The sequence below is a fragment of the Mustela erminea genome, chromosome 17 (assembly GCF_009829155.1).
Source record: "Mustela erminea isolate mMusErm1 chromosome 17, mMusErm1.Pri, whole genome shotgun sequence".
Taxonomy (NCBI): Eukaryota; Metazoa; Chordata; class Mammalia; order Carnivora; family Mustelidae; genus Mustela; species Mustela erminea.
The window spans coordinates 55581611-55599554 of record NC_045630.1 but is presented as its reverse complement, the minus strand read 5'-3'; the positions used below and the strand labels follow the sequence as shown (position 1 = coordinate 55599554).

The 17944-nt window shown below is 39.6% G+C and overlaps 1 protein-coding gene across 1 annotated transcript in view; it reads left to right on the top strand.

Annotated features, from left to right (window-relative positions):
• USH2A (usherin) overlaps positions 1-17944 on the top strand; it is a 681041-nt gene that overhangs the window by 274138 nt on the left and 388959 nt on the right. Inside the window, exons 27-29 of the mRNA XM_032319004.1 lie at positions 3143-3346; positions 3474-3554; positions 6352-6546. Coding sequence (XP_032174895.1) covers positions 3143-3346; positions 3474-3554; positions 6352-6546 — 480 coding nt within the window. The remainder of the gene's footprint in view (positions 1-3142; positions 3347-3473; positions 3555-6351; positions 6547-17944) is intronic.

The following is a 17944-nucleotide window of genomic DNA, read 5'->3' as shown; positions in this document are numbered from 1 at the left end:
GAAAGTACACAAAAACCCATTACGATGATGGGCATAGAGACTTGTCTTTAGCCAAATTTTAACTGAAATTGTAAGACGATCATGATAGAAGTTTAACACATCAACATAAACCCAACGGGGATAATTTAATCTACACAGTGACTACATCTATGGTACCGAAAGCTATTTTATTTATGGGTAATACTAAATTTTTATCCTTGCAGGATCATACATATCAGTGGTTCTCAAGCCACTGATAAAATATTGACGTACAGTAGCAGGAACATAGTAAGAACTCAATAAAATGAGCTGTCATTCTTATTGCTATTCAAGATACATTGGAATCTCCTGGAAAGATCATTAAAAATGCAGATTTTATGACCCTATTCCCTACGATTCTGACTCAGATGCTTTGAAAGATACTGATCTCTATAGGTAACCATGTTTTATACAATGAGCAAGAGATTATTCACCATATGGGGTGCTGCCTGTCTGTAGTAAACTGCAATTAAAATTAATCATGTTCACTTACTGTATTTTTTTTTTCAGTCCACTCTCAAATGGTCTTAAAAATGTTCTGTGCTTCTTAATTAGCACCTTTTCTAAGAGGCTCTACTTTGTGGTCATATTAGTGCTATTTTTTTCATATCCATTAATGTTGTAATCTTCCTTTGAATCAAATGCAAATTAACTTTCCTCTGTAGTTTGGAAATGCTGGGCAACCTAATTTGCTAAAGACGTGTAACCTCAGATCATGGGCATTTACCTTAGAACGACCAGTCTGGATTATCACTTACCTTCAGGTTGGGGGTAAACAGGTTGTGGCTCATGGGATCACAGATTTTGCTCTGACCCATACCCTGTGTGGAGAAGGCAGGAGTAGGGGCTGGAAGCCAGCCTTCCTACCACCAGTGCCGTCATGTTGGACCACCTCCCCCAGAGGGCTACTGTCTTTCTAATTTGTCAACTTAGAATTCTGGGCCACTTTTTAGTTATTCAGAGGCCTACAGGTAGGGGGTCATTCTTGATTCTCAAAAGCAAGCAAAGGACACATCTCCATTTCCCCCATAGACAGGCTCTTTACCCTCTTCCTATCCTAATACCGCATTCAAATTTTGAAGATGGTCGAAGAGTATTTCTGGTGGAGATGATCCTGGTGGGGCAGAGTTGAAAGAACAGTGACTTGGTTGGACAAAACTGTCTACTTTAAGATCGCACAGAGAGGACCACCCACTAGAGCTCAGGATTCTTCACCTCCAAGGCCTGAGGCCAGAGTACCACTTTGTAAGGAAGATTAATAATTAGAAACCTTATCTGATGACCCCCTGGACCTTTTTCATTATCTCCAGAATGAAGACTACCTCTGCGGCCTTTCCCAAATTTAAAATTCCATCCCATGAATTAGTTTTTAAGACCTTTCCTTTTTTTTATTTTTCATTTTTTGAATTGTGGCAAAATATACATAAAATTGACCATCTTAGCCATGAAGGGTACAGTTCAGTGGCATTAAAGATATTTACGTTGCTGGGTAACCATCAACACCATCCAGCTCCAGAACTCTTTCCACCTTGCAAAGCTGAAGTCCCCCTTTAAATAATAATAGGACTTTTCTTGTAACAGCGCTCAGGTGTTTGCCAAAGCTACCATTCCACTGTTTGCGTTTTGTTGTTAGGGAAAGTGGGGTACAGAGAAGTTAGATAACTAAACTCCAAGCCATCGGAAAATTGCTGCTGGTAAAGAAACAGAATTCTTAATTTCTGAAGTTTCAAGCAGATGCTTTTATATTGAGCTTCATTGCCTTTATTTCAACTCAACCAACTTATTGAGAGTCTACTGTGTGTTCAAGACAGACGAGCAGGATCGATCAGTCGGGCCTGGAGGCACGTGAATACGAGCAAAGACATTCTGAAAGGAACTAGGCCAACTTAATGTGTTAGAGACATAATAAAACATCATATAAATGCTGAAGAGAACAATATGATCCTTGTTACTATTAGTTTATTTTACTGTTAGGCATTGTACTATGTTTTATTTTCTGTTCTTGCTGATGTGCTTTAATCTTGAAAGGAGTGAAGCATGTGTTTGGGACCCTTCAAACTTGACAGTATTTTGTTCCGAGAGGGCGTGTGTGTGTGTGCGCTATCGCAAACTCTGTCTGTCTCTTCTTTGACAATTTTGTGCAGTGTTCTGGGCAGAGTGCTTGCCAACCCTCATTGAGCTGATCTCTGTTTACACAAAATAGCATGTAATTCAGAGTCGCTGCTACGTGCTGGTGACTGGATGCCCTCTGGTCCTCTAACAAAAGAGCAGTCCATTCTCCTCAGCCATTTCTGCCACGTTCCCTGGTCAACTTCCCAGAACTCCACTGCACTGTGGCCATTCTAAAGTGAACTGGGCAGAATACACATTCTGAGAAACCTCCGGGTGTTGCCATTGCCAGAGCTGAATTTGCTCCCTGTCGTGCTACTGTGAACACAAAACTGGTGACCATTGTGGAGAGTCAAAATTGTGGAACTCAGTGAAAATGGTGGCGTGTAGTGATAGCTCCTCTGTATGCTGATCTAACTGGGACTTCGTTCTATAACTCTGAAACAATTCTGTAGAGTTCATGTCAATACCTCAGGATTCCAGTATATTTTGAAACTACATTTTCCCTCTTGCTCTCTTGCATAATAATCTTCAAAAGGTATTTTCCCCCCAGTGAGCTTGTTGTGTAATTGTGCTCCTTCAAATCTTATTTTTAGCATTAAAACAATGACTTATATAGGGGGACTGAATTTTCCAGAATCAAGGGACATGTCGCTACCCCTCTACCATAGGGTCTAATTGCCTTCATTTTATTTCATAAGAATAAACAGAAGGAGAAAAAGTGGGCCTAAAGGAGCATAATAAATACTTTTAATCACATCTCATCCAGCTGAATTATAATGATCACCTTATATATTTTTTCAAGATAACACAAATCTAATACGTCCTTGTGACCACTTAGCCTGGTAAAAAGCAGGAGGCCTAAAGGATTTCCCAAATGAGACTCACAAGTTTAAAAATTGTCTCTACCGCAACCCCCACACCTCGTCAAAGCGTTGTACAGCTGAGGACAGAGATGATTGGTAATTAATGACTCAAGCCTTTTATGTGATATTAATCCCTTACTATTTGCTAGGTTTCGGTGGTTGCATGAAGGATGTTAAATTTGCACGGGGTGCTGTCGTTAACTTGGCATCTGTGTCCAGCAGCGCTGTCAGAGTCAATCTGGATGGCTGCCTGTCAAGTGACAGTGCCGTTAACTGCAGGGGAAATGACTCCATCCTAGTTTACCAGGGAAAAGAGCGCAGTGTTGACGAGAGTGGTCTGCAGCCATTCACAGGTACCGTGGAGGTGCTCTCAATTAAATGTTACATGTCTCCCACTTGTCGTCTCTTCCCTCCCTGCCAGCCCACTGCTAGTCCATATGAGTAATATTTTCATCTTTCTGCCTCTTCTTTTCATTCAAGAGTACCTGTACCGAGTGGTAGCCTCACACGAAGGAGGCTCTGTCTACAGTGACTGGAGTCGGGGCCGTTCAACAGGAGCAGGTAAATGGTCTTGAAACGGATACGCGCACATGTACGTGCACATGTCTGCGCACACATGTCTACACACGTAAGAAGAAGGAAAGACTGTATTACCCTGAAGCGAGCAGTGGGTTTGTCATCGTAGGACAGAGCATGCGTTCATTGGTGAAGGTCAGTGGCTAAAATGCTGAGGAGGTCAGTATTTTGATTTCTCACTTATTTAGTAAGTGTTTGCTCGGGCTTGATTCTTTCCTCTTCAAATGTGGAAGGAAGGGGCGCCTGGGTGGCTCAGTGGGTTAAAGCCTCTGTTTTCGACTCAGGTCATGATCCCAAGGTCCTGGGATCGAGCCCGGCACTGGGCTCTCTGCTCAGCAGGGAACCTGCTTTCCTTCCTCTCTCTCTGTCTACTTGTGATCTCTGTCTGTCAAATAAATTAAAAAAAAAAAAATTAAAAATGCGGAAGGAAGGAGTTTCAAGTTGTCTCAAGGATTTGGTAGGCGTGAATCTATAGTAATATATCTAAGGACAGGAAACCCTTCTAGATGGTGTAGAACCCAAGAAGCTAACGTCAGGCTTGATTACCCTGGGCGGGGACAGCACCCTCTTGCCTCTCTCTCGCGGAGGGTACATTTGGAACCTGTACCCGGATCAGAAGCAGATGTGTCTTTTATCACATCGTGGCAATTTTTTTCATGGTGGTGACTATTAGTATCTTCAGATGACTCTCCCAGTATAGAAACTGCTGACTGGTCTAACCTTCTTGAGTTGGAGGGGAAAACAGCAGGAGATCGAATATATTAGACTGAATCTCAGACAACAGCTCTGTAAGTGCTCTGAACTTCTCACCGCGACCACAACATCTTTTCACGTGGTGCCATCACAAGAAGGTATTCATCATGCAAAGTTTTGTGAATCAGTAGCCTTTTACCTTTTGGGGTCAAATATCAGTCAGGTAGTCAAATACGTTTCAAAAGACGGCCAAGTATGTCTCTCAAAGGAAGTTTATCCTTAATAAGTCATAGTTTGTCTAAACGTGTGTTTTTCACCAAGATATTCTCTTATACTTATTAACCAGGGGCTACTAACACAGACAACTTTTTGAGAAATCTTCTTGATCTAAGATAATTAAATGCCGGAATGGCTACTAAGAATAATTTTCAAAGCGCTTTGCCTACAGATTTTCCAGAAGAGGACAACCTGACACTTTTCCAGGATGATTTAAATTGTCATCTATTTATAGGCAAGACCATGAGCCGAAAGGTCTTTTAAAATCCTTTTCAACCTCAGAGCTTGGAGAAAGCTGTGGCATAAAATATTCATTTGTTACTGGCATATCCTCTGCCCCTTTTTCGCCTCCGCTACTTCATTAACAAATGTGCTCTAAAGCCTGTTTTCAGTCTCAGTCAGCAAGGTAAATGGGTGTCTAGAAAGTGCGTTGCCCACATAGCTTAATGGTCCCCATTTTGAGTATCACCGCGAAAGTATGCAAATAGAGCTCTGAATTTATAGCAATGATCTGACCACAAAGTCTTATGCCATAAATTCATATTTACAATCTGACCACAACACTGAGCAGCTACATGCTCCCAAGGGTTGGAGAATAATTGCACTATTTAATTATTTTTGAGTCAGTTTTGCTCTGTCCCTTATGAGAAGGCCATCTGTTAGACGGCACCGTACTTTGCCCTGTACCGCATTTCCGAACTAATAAAATCAACATCACTCCCGTTGTCCCTTTGCTCGCATCTTGATTGTGTAGCCTGTGGGTTTTCCGTGGGTGTCGGTGGTGTTTTAACAGCACAGACAGTGTTCCTCCGCCTTCTCCCACCCTCTGTGTTCACTTTGTTTCCCTTGAAGCTGTCCTATTGTATTGGTCTGAACAGTAAAGTCAGAGAAGGAGGATATTTGATGTGGGAAAACCAGAGTGGTCCTCCATCGACGGGCTCAGGAGTCTGCAGGCAGCTTGGGCCGGCCTCTCATCCATCATCCTGCCACAGAGTTTCTCGGGTTTTTCTCACTGTTCCCAGAGCAGTCGGCTGTGATGAAGTTGTTACTGATCAGAACTGTAGAAATGTCTAATAAATAGTTAAAGGTTATGGATTTTTAAGATTCGGGGACTCTGCTCGTGAGTGAGGTTTTGCGGCTCCTTCCAACTTCCTCATTTTGTGTTATTGTTTCTGAGATACTCTGAAGAAAATATCTCTGAAAGTGATTTTGTATCATCTCTAGGGTGCCAGTTCCTCTGCCCCCCCCCCCCCATCCCAGATGCAATTAGGAATGTATCCTGTATACCATATCTGGTAGAACTTGGCTTTTTCAAAATTAATTTGAAAAACAATTGAATTTGGAAAATTAGATCAGACGTTCAGGTACAAGACAATCACATTTGTGATATTTTTTGGCTAATATGCCGAAGATATAAAAGTGTCAAACCCCTATGTATAATAACAGTCTAATTATCTTGCTTCAGAGGGGTCCATCATTATAGTGTTTGAACTTGTTATCTGCCTACCATCCACTCCTTCTTTATGAGTGATGTTTAAAACATGTCTGGTACGTTCAATGTTTTTGGAAAACCTGGACTAGACTCTAAAGAACGTTATGTCGATGGAGTTTTGATGGTTTTGAAATATCGCTTAAACTGAATGGCTCAAGATGTGCAGTCATATTAAATCAATGCTGAAAAGTTACAACGCTAATAAATTGTATTTATGCTAATGGTTGAGTCTGATTTACTGCGGCCATTAAAAGTGAAGGATGGGGCAATAGTCTTCTGAGGACGGCCATTTTCCCTGTTTTCTCTTTTATTCTTTCACAGCTCCACAAAGTGTGCCGACTCCCTCAAGGGTCCGCAACATAACCGGGTACAGCGTGGCGGTGAGCTGGGACGAACCTGTTGTCGTGAGAGGAGTAATTGACAAGTACGTTCTGCGGGCCTACAGCGAGGATGACCCCCGATGGCCGCGCGTGCCCTCTGCCACTTCCGAGCTTGTCAGTACCAGCACCCTCACAGGTAAAGGGGATTCCTCAGGGAGTATCTTTCATGAATATTCTTTTTGACTTGATTTTTTTTAAAGATTTTATTTATTTATTTGAGTGACAGAGAGAGAGTACGAGACATGGGAGGGATAGAGGGAGAGGCAGACTCCCCACTGAGCAGGGAGCCCGATGCAGGACTCGATCCCGGGATGTCGGGATCATGACCTGAGCTGAAGACAGTCTCTTAACCAATTGAGCCACCCAGGCACCCTCTTTTTGACTTTAAATAATAACATTCTTCAAGGGCTCCCCTCCCCTCAGTGAGCTACTCCTCTATTTTGCTTGATTAAAAACAGCAAGAACCACCTACTGAGATGGAAGCTTATATCTACCTAGGATAAAAAAGGATAATTCTATAATGTCAGTGGGCTCTTATGGACAGGTTCATCACAAGGCTGATATCCTCCTCTCCAGAAAATAAGGTGACAGGTGGCCCTAGCTCTTAAACCCTCCATACATCTCCTGCAGGGGTCCTGGGCATACCTATAAGACCAGCCTACCTATTTCACCATGCAAAAATGTCCTCTTTGGGACCAGCCCAAGTTCACAGCACCATCATTTATTGGAAAATTGTTGATTAAACCTAATTATGTCAAGGTAGAGGAGTATGAGACACCAGCAGTTTGATTGGGAAACCAGTGAATCAATTTCTCACGGGCGCCATGCCGGCCATGCAGAATGATTGCAGGGCAACACGCTGGTACTGATATCACACACATGTCCTGTACTCAGATGCATGCACGTGTAGTAAGGCAGCAGTTTTCAGCTTCATGAAATGTGAAAGCACATTCAGATGGAAAGTCAGGTGTAAGCCTTTACCAAAAATAAGTAAAATACATCAACAAATTGCATAGAGAAAAATTATCCTCTGTCAAAGAATTTTATAGCTTGAAAAACTATATGGATTTGAGAATAGGCTTTATTATCCTTCAGTATCTATTGGTCAACCCCATCTAGCCTTTACCTCCTTCTTTAGATCCCTTGGAAACTACCACCCAAATTGATAATCAATTACGCAGAATTTCACATCTTCCAGTCCCTCCCTCCCTATTTTATCCACCTGATGAAACCCAACCTGATGAAGCCCATAGTTTGCCTTTGCCCAGGCTGCACATTAAAGCTAAGTGGGCTGGGGAAAAAATGTGCAGTTTGTCACTACAGATTCTCAGTCCTCATTTTCAAATGGGCACCAAGAATGATGCCAACCCTGCCGTATTTCTATAACAAGCTCCTTCTCCTAGCCTCTTCATTCAATATTTCAGATTTTCCCAAACTGTCTAGTTGCTAAGCTCCCTTCCTCCTCCAACTCAACGGATGGTCTTATGTATTAGATTGTGTTAGACACCAAGAAGAAACAGAATCTGTCTTATAGGATTTCTGTCACTCTTTCTGACAAACATATACATTAATTACATTTCTCTGAGCTATAGGGTTGTTATTAGGGGTTAAGTACATTCAAGTTTGCTGAAACATTTAAAATTCTTTTGGCACATTATAAGCATTTGCCATCATTATCGGGTTTTTTTTCTTTTTTTCTTTTCCTTCCTCTTTTTACAAAGCTTTCTTTATCCTATCAAAAATAAAATCATCCAAAGTCCTCTGGACCCCAACTCTTCCTGCCTTTTCAGCGATGTGACTGGTAACTTTTCTCCCTCCCAATCCTATTTTAACCTCTCTCCACGTGGTTCACAAGCTATGGCCCCAGGACCAGCATCAGCAGCATCACCTGAGACCTCATTATTAATGTCAATTCTCCAGCCCACCCATACGTGTTGAATCAGCAACTCTGGAGGCAGAGCTCAGCCCTCTTGTTTTAATAAGCCCTCCTCATCTGACACTGAAGCATGCTGAAAGTTGGAGAACCATTATGAATTCTTCCCAGGACCATTTAAACTCTACCAACTCCCATTGTTAAACATAAACAAACAGACTTAAGCCAATTATTAAAAACCTTCCTATTATCTAAATTCCTTGCCAACTATGACTCGCTCTCTTCTTCCCGAACTTGCTTCTAGCAAGAAGTACGTATGGATGTTGTCCCCATTTCTTCACTTTAGGGGGCTTCTGCACACTTGCCTTGCTAAGGACACCAACAACTTCCATATTTACCTTTCTCATGAACACTTTACAGTACTAGTCTCTGGTAACTCCCTAGATTGAAAACCAGTGCAATATGTTATTGAATGTTGCTATAGGATATGTCGTGTGAACGGTGTACAGAGAAAATAAAGTTAGAGAACACTGACCAATTATATTTATTTTTATATACTCAATCTGTAGAGAACTAAGGAAAAATCTCAACTATCAATGCAATTTTGTTAATTTCTCTTCTGAAAACTTGCTTTCTCTTTGTCTTTTCCTTTTTCTTATTACTTTACATTCATTATTTATAGGTTAATGTTCAAAGTCACATTGTTTTAGTTATATCTCTATAAATAGCATCTAGTTTGATTTAGTTTTATATTCAACTTGAAGTTGAATTGGGAGTTTAGCTCATTCACATTTATTTTTATAATTCATCAAATTGCTCTTATTTCTGCCATCATATTTCATACTTTCTGGTTTTGTTATTGTTTTTTAATACTTTTTAGAACTATTCTTTTATTTTTAGTTCTTGCCTGTGTGGAGTATGAATTCTTTAACTTTTTTTCCTCAAGGAGTTAAAGTTCACAATTGTGAAATAAAGAGACAAGGACATATATAAGAAGTAATCTTAAAGATTATGGAACATTTAACAGGAAAGAGAAAAGAAAAACAGAAAGTGAGGCAGGGTAAGGAAATAGTCAGAGAGCTGGATTTGGTGGAGATGGGAGGAGTGTGGAAATTGGACAGTGGCAGCTGCTTTGTCATTTGGTTGAGATAACAAAGTATTGGGAGAGTAATGTAAGAAAAGTAGGTCACGACCAGTTTTGTGATTGGTCTCAAATTAATCCCCCTTTAGCATTTCTGAAGTGACTTTGGTGAGGTTGTAATGTTGACTTCTGATTGTTAAAGTGGTATTTCTTTGACCGAGACAATGCTGGTGCTGGATGCACAAGATAATTTAGCTTTATTGGTTCACATAAGGTTCTTTACCGATTAGGTTGTAATAAAATGTGTTGACATCTTTTCATATGTTTCTTTCTGTTATATAGCCAGCTCTTTTATTCTTCAGACATGGGTCCTTCTTTGGCTTGGAAGGGTTGCTGTTGTATATATCATTATTACTTCTGGTGGGAAATAGCAGTTTTCAATATTGTCTGTTTTTGCAGTCCAGAACACAACTTGTAGAGTCAAATCGATCTAGGCTCAAATTCCAGCTGTGTCATTTGTTAACTGTATGATCCTAGGCACATTAAAAAAACATATCCCTGTATCAGAATTTCTTCATCTATAAACCTTTATGTTATGGAATTATAATGAAGATTAAAAAAAAAAAGAATTACCTCTATAGAATATTTTGCTCAGAACCAGGCACAGAGTGAATGTTCAACAAATTCATCTTTATACTTCTTGGTCTCTGAATTCGAAGTTATGACTTTGTAATTGTTTCCCTTTCTGTTTTCTGATTTTTCATTAGAGATTCTGCTCTTTGAAACTTCTAAACTGATTTTTAAATTTTTCTGTCCACAGTTCACTTGTCCCATCTTTAAATATACCTTCAGACTGAGTGTTTGCTCAAGAAAATTAAATCCTTTTCAAATCACCTTACTAGGTACTTAGTTTCTCTTAAGAAAAAAAAAAAATAACTTCACTGGGATTATGCCAGGTCAGCTGAGGAAAGATTGCAGTAGCCTCCTGGCAATAAATAAATTTCAACACCCTTCTCCCCAGTATATGGTGAAGGAGGCTGAGAACCTATAGGCATTCTGTACCCAGATGGGGGTTGGGTTTGCCGGGGGCTCTCTTTCCAGCAGTCCACTTGTTTTTGTCTGGTGTCCTTCCAGGCATTTCTAAACGTTTGGTCATTTCATTGGTATTCTTGTAAGGCTGTGGTTCTCCACCATGGGTGTGCACTGAGCTGCCTAGGAAGCTTTAAAAAAATACTGAAACCCAGGTTCCCACCTGCAGAGAGTCTGACTTTTTGGTTTAGGATGCAGCCTGGGCCTTGATGTCTTTAATATCTGAAAATAATTCTCTTGTACAGCCAGCATGGGGAAACACTGGGAAAGGGACGAGTTTGATACCATGATCAAGACTTAATTTTACCCAAAAATGCTTATGGCAACGTTCATCTCCCAACCGAAATTTGAAAATGGAGGACAAAAAAAGATAAACGTCTATATAAAAATGATAAGATATTGAAATTAAGTAGATAAAATTAGCAAAAGAAAATCACAAGACAACAAAAATTAAGTGCCTGAGTATTGCAAAGAGGTGGGAAATTATGGTCACACAAAATGCAAAAGCAAAAGGGAAAAAAATGAATATTAAATGAGAGTACTGGAAGAATAGAGTAATGGGGCAGAATATTTACCATTCATGAATCTGGCTACCAGAGGATTAAATGAGATAAATCCCAGTAGCAGTGAAGAGTCCAAGGGTTAACAGCCCCACTCAGGAGCAAATGGGCCCCTTTGGGCTATGGGGTCTGGATTCTGTGCCCTCTGAAGGCCAGGGTTCAGAGCAGAGAGTTCTTGAAAGTTCATTTCCTCAGCTGGAGCCTCAGGGTAGAAAGCCCTGCAGTTATCACTCCAGTGTATCTTTAGACTTGTTGCAAAGGGCTCCAATTAACTCTGGTAGCTTTTGCTGATTTTCCCTCCAGCCCTGTTAACATGCGAAGTTGCTTCCCAGAGAGACAGTCCTGGCATTTCCCTTCAAACCAAGGGCTGTTCAGAAAGTGACTTCACAATTTGATTTGAAATTATGTCAAGAATGAGCGGATTCAAGAATCTGCACATATACAATAATTTTTTTTTCTTTTTTTCCCTTAAGATAGTAAACATATAAACTTATCTGCATAGTTACTGCAGCATTTGACATAGAGTTAGGGCTATAATTGATACACAGAAAATATTTTCTCAATTCCATTGTTACATTGCATTGAGCTAAAGGTTAGGAGTTATATATTCCTTCTTCATAATAATAAATAATAATAATTAATGATATTTATTATTCACTGTAGTTTAGCAGAAGAGCCTATCATAATCTTTCAGATTACCCAAATAAATCTAAATTTATATAGAAGAATAAGTGAAAGACATTTCAATTTATAATGGAACTAATATTACAACTTTTGCTACTAAAATTGCTACGTAGAGTAGACTCTGATATTCTTCTTAAAGAAGTTGTGTTGTGCACTGAAGGTCTGCCTCTCTTTCTTTCTCTTCTGTAGCCTGGTAGTAATAATGAGTGATTCTCAACTCTACTGGCCCTAAAGGGATTCCTGGATTGTTTATAAAATACAGATTCTTGGGTCTCCCACACAAGAGTCTGTATATTTGAGCTAGGGTTTGTAAATCTGCATTAGACAGAGTGTTCCAGTTGATTCTCTTAAAGAGAGATCATGTATTAAAGAACGTGGGACAAGGAGAATGGTCAGGTGAGAAGGTATCATTTTTCACTGGCTGGGCTTGAACTTATCCCTGCTTTGTTTTCTCCTGTCACTTGTTCCACCTGCACTAGCTTTGCAGGCAGAATAATGCTAAGGACAAGTGGAGAAGTAGAGGCAGGGTTAGTAGGGTCTCTGACCCTGAAGGGCAGTGCTTCTGAAAGTCACCCAAGGAAAAGAAATGAGAATTACTAGAGATCTTGGTGTAATCCAGACTCTGATTTACTTGATACAGAGATGGGTATGAGATTCTGCGTTTCTAACAAGGCCAACCTTACCGCTGCCCACACCATGTGTCCAATAGAAGTCACAGAGCTCAATATTTATATAAGAAATAGGAAAACAAGCAAACAATAAGTTTTAAATTTCATGATGCCCGTTGGGTTTAGTGAAAAAAGATCCCAGTGCAATTCAGGGTGTGAAATATAATTGTAACCTTAGTAGTAGAATCTAATCTGCATGCGTTTAAGTTACAACATTTAACTACCCATGGTGGGAGGAGGAACCTCTCAAAATAATGTCATGGGCAAAGATTGCTATCTAATCCCGAAGGTGCCAATATCTGTTATCTGGGAAGAATGTGCAAAGAATTTTAGGTTTTCCCAATCACTGACAAAAAAGTAAAAGTCATTGTTGGGGTGCCTACAAAAAGAATGAAGAACCAAGAGCCCTAGAGAATCCTTGATTAATGAAAAGTTAGAGGCACATACGAAACCAAATCTACTATACTTTATGGACCATACAAGGAGTTGTCAAGGGGACTTTAAATCATAAGTGATTTTTGCCTTATGCCTGACTTTGGAACTTAACCCCAGCTATCAGTCCCTCAGTAAGTGAGATGTTACTGTTTTTGTGGTTGTCCATATATGTATATGTACATATATACATATATATTCTATAGAAATAGAAACTATTGTTATAATCATCTGAGAAATCTGCAAAGAAACGACTATACTAAAAACTTCAGGGCACCTGGGTAACTCAGTTGATTAAGCTCCTGCCTTCAACTCCTGTCATGATCCCAGAGTCCTAGGATTAAGCCCTTCGCCAGGCTCCTTGCACAGCGGGGAGCCTGCCTCTCCCTCTGCCTGCTTCTCTCTTTGCTTGTGTGTTCTCATGTGCCGGCTCTCTCTTTCCATTAAGAAAACAAAGTCTAAAAAAATAAACTTCAATGTTTCTTTTTCTGTTCAGTTGGGAATTTTTACTCAAAATTGTTAAAACTGCCTATGGGTGCTTTTTGTGCAAGCATGTTATTTCTTCATTAGACAACAGCTCCAGAAGTCAAGTATCATATTTTATGTTTATTTAAGTCTTTTTCAGAACCTTGCTCAAGGTAGAGGATCAATACACTTTTCTTAAGTAATGAAGAACTAGACAAATGAACAGATGCAGCTTTCTGCTACCACCTCTGTAGTTAATGAAATGTTAATATTGTTATATCCTGCTGAGTTGAGTATTGAACTAGTGGTTCTTACTAGAGTCTCATCGGTGCTATAGTTCTCTAATTTTAGGAAATATTATGCAGAATTATCACAAGTTAACCATATATGTGGAACTTACTATACATGTTCTCAATGAAAAAAACGTTGATAGGGTAAATAGAATTTCAAAATTAGTTCCCAAACTTAAACTTCCTAATGGAACTCAAGTGCTATAATTTGTGATTAAAAATAATGGAAGCCTATATTGCTATAATGCTGATAATTACACAGAACAGAAAATATTCATTTATTAGAAACAAAAGCATTTATCTGCTCTGTTCTAGGGTAATGCTAGATCCTACCTTTATAATCTGCTTTTATTGTGTTTCTTTTCTAATATTTTTTAACTGCAGTAAAATACACATAATAAGCAATCTGCTTTGATACCATTAAAAATATGGTCTCCAAAGTAGAATATTAATTTTTTTTAAAAATCAGAGTTTTATGGGGAAAGATAATAGAGATGAGTTTTCATTTTTATTTAATTGCACTGAAGGGATCTAAATAACAGTGACATAGACAAGATTAAGTTTTTTCTTTTTTCTGGTAATAGGTGTTCATATTTAGTCAGTGTAGGAGTGGGATGTTGACAGGTCCAGGGACCCATACACCTCCATCTTTCTGCTATACCATCCTCGGTAGGAGACTACTGCCTCATGGTCCAAGATGGCTGCATGAGCTTCAGCCATCCAGTCTGGTTTCCATCCAGCAGGAAGCAGGGGTGATTGAGAAAGGATATGCACATTCACTTCAAAGACATACTTAAGAAGTTATTCCTACACCTCTATATACTTATGTGTACACTAGGCATAGTCATGTGAACTTAAGTCTGTGAACTAAGTTCATAGTCACATGGCTAGAGTTAGCTGCTGAGAAACGTTGTCCTTATTCAAAATGGCCACTTGTCCAGCTATCATTGTATTGTACTGTGGAAGAGAAGGAAAATGTATCATAGAAGGTCCTTAGTGGTCTCTGCCACAACAAACTTCAGAAGTAAATTTTCAAAATTCATTTTGATGGTATTATTAAAAGATGAATTTTGAGGAAGTCTTTGCCATTTTTATAGTACCTCATAAATTAGTATTCCATGTTTGTAGTTTATTACAAACTATTTCTTTAAATGTAAATCTTGAAAGAAATGGACTGCAAAAATTCACAGGACAAAAATATGGCCTATGACATAAATAGTAAAAATAGAAATGATGTAATGTTCCTGCTTAGCTAATGTAGAAGAATTTCATTAGGTAATGCAGTGTTGATGAGTTAATAGCTTTGTCTAACTCTGCTGAATACATAATGTGCCTGAACTACTTGTACATTGTGAAATCTCCAGATAGGCCTTTTTATAAGTTATTCATTTTCTTTTATGCAGTAAGAATCTGCAGTGCAGGGTGCGGATTTCTTTTTGGTAACATGTTGTACAGTGGTTAAAAATGATGGTGACGTATAAATTTAGCTGCATAGTGATAATCAACTAGGCACGTTTATAATACTAGAAATACTTCAAGGTTGCTCGTCAGATTTGATAAAGAAAAAAAATAGTCACCCCCAATTATTCTGTTTTCTAACTTCTGACCATTTTATATGTGTATTGCAGTTGGAACTAATAAAAAAACTTTATATGTGTGTATAAATATTCATATAGATAGATAGATAGATATAGATATAGATATAGATATTTATCTCCATGTCCAGTGTTGTACTCAAAAAGCACCTGAGTACACACTTGCACGGATACAGGATTTCTTATGAAGCAGTTGTTTTTAAAAGGGAATATTATAGACATACACACTTGTTCATTTTGAAGGATAAGTGGGCTACTTTCTGTTTAAACACAGTAGGATTTAGTAATAGATTTGAAACTTTTAACAAATTTTAAGGTATGGTCTTAAATAATTTGCTTTAAAAAGTATGCTATTCTTTTTAGTGACATTATTTCAATCCATCTTTTTTCTTCTTGCAGAATGAGGGTTTAGGTTGATGAACAAGAACCATAATCTTGGAGACAGAAGACTAGTAGGTTCTCAGCTCTGCTGTTAGACCTGAGCAATACCTTCTAAACTCAGCCCTAGAGCAGGCCCATCTGTAAAATGGGATAATAGTACAGGAGGCCCTCTGCAGGGGACCTGGGACTCCCATCGTAAGGGATGACTTTCATTTTTCTTTTCTTTTCCCATGGTCTCCCCACTTAATTGAGTCCAGTAATTTCTTGGAGAGTCCTAATGATTCCAGTGTTGGTTGGCCCCTGAGGTTAGATGAAGAGTTAACATGAGTGGATGGCTTCAAACCTATTGCAGAATTAGAATGAAAATGACAGAAACTATAGTTCTTACCGCAAAGGCATTGATTAAAAATTTGAGGTTAGATGTAAGCCTGCTGAGAGAATCTTAAATGGGTAACAATTTAAGGTCAATTAAAATCCCTGTTTAAACCTTTCTCAAAGACTGGGATAAGACCCTATGTCTTATAAAGAAAATAAAAGAATAAAATTTTTTTTCCTCTTTGTAAGCATCAAAATCTGTTTAGTTTTTTGATCCAATGTATATGACTTTCTGTAATCCTGACTAGAAGTTTTAAACAAGATCGGAAAGACCCTTTGAAAAAAAAAAAATTAAATGCAAAAAATTAGTGTCCGAGTTTTCAAAGGATTACCGTAGGTTTAGGGTAAGGGTGTTTACTGTTCCACTTTTTAGTTAAAGTGAAAACTGTTTTTCATTTTATAAATACTAGAGACCCTTATTCTCATTTACAGTATTACTGAAAAACGCAACAATAACAAATTGCCACCTTCCTAGGCTATTCAGAACCAAAGGAGAAGCAACCTGGGTGTGTTTCCAGATCTCTGTTAGACCATTAAATTTTCATCCATATTTAACAAATGTCATTATTCAGTTTCATGGGGTCACTGTGTCAAAATGTCTGTGTTAGAACTTTAATTTATTTTCAGAGGGTCCTTTAAGTGGGCAGAAGGCATGGCGTGTTGGATTGATTTACTCTCTTTAATCCGTCCACTGGCTTGGTTTGCAGCTCAAAACTTATTCTGGGATGTATACTTAAAGCATCAGAATTTATCGGCCCCGCCGAATCTGACACCAGAAAAGTCTCACTCGCTTCTGCTTTCTGTCCTCTGGCTGGTTTTCTCTGAAGAGGTGGGTTCTTCCATTATGTCTCCAGGTAGCCAGAGCAGCCCTGCCTGTGTGGTATCCCTTACCAGATGGCCCTCTTAATAAATGCCTTGCTCTTGCCCACCCTCACTTTCTTGATCCAAATGTGAAATGCCAGCAAATAAATAAGAGCGTTGTACTCTGATGAGTTCTCTTGAGATGGAGACAAGCCCTGGGGAGAAGAAGCTAGAAACAGCTTTTCTGTTTGCTGGACTGCTCCTAATTACTGGCTAGTAGGTAGAAGAAACTGTTTAGATAATACAGAATTTAAAGGGAAAGAGAGGAAGGGAGGGAGGGGGTCGAAGAGAGTCAGAGAACGAGGGAGTGTGCATATTATTTCAAATGCCTTTGCTAACAGGAAAATGCTCCTGGATTGTTCAAGTCCATTTGAAATCGTGGGCGTGATCTTTGCGAGGGGACCCCAGACTCTGGTCTCAGGGTAGGCAATGGCTGTGTGCAGAGCTCACTGTCAGACGGAAAGTGCAGCAGAAATGAGTGGCTAATGAGAGGAGAGCAGCCAGTTCTTTAATTGAATTAAAAGCTGGGTGACATCAACGCAGACACCTGTCCAATTACAGACAGGCCAAGGTGTTTACCATTGCTGTACAAGCGATTCGAAGATGACAGAAATCTTTCCGCCCACAGATTAACATAATGAAGGAGAACAGATTACAGTGGATGCCGGCCAAACACCTAGGTTGGCAGCTGGGGGTGGGCTGGGGGAGGAGGAGGAGCCTGTTCAAGTATGTAAATAGAAACGGGCTTTTCGTCTTCTCCAAAATGTGTGTGGCTTTCCAAAGGATGCCATTTTGCTTTGTGTCTCGGGTCTGGTTTCCAGGCAGAGCATTTGTACTTGTCTGCGTTTAGTCAGAAGAGTTCATCATAAAATTCCAACGTCACAGCTGGCTCTTCTGTTGTCTTCCTGCCTCTCGGCACTCAGAGTTCTGTTAGAGGCTCAAAAGCTCACACCGCTGGTGTCAGCTCCGCAATGATTTTCTCTTAGGTCGTCGGGCTGCCTCCAATTGCTTGTATTTCTCTTTGGCTCCTTTGAAACTTGAGGCTAGAGCAAGGGAACGAACGTGCTGGAAATCATCCTCATTGGTCGAGAGAAACAATGTCACTTTGCCGACTCACTGGCAAGTGTAGAATGGAATGGTGGCGTCCCTTCTAGTGGGGGAGATGGCCCAGTGACACTAA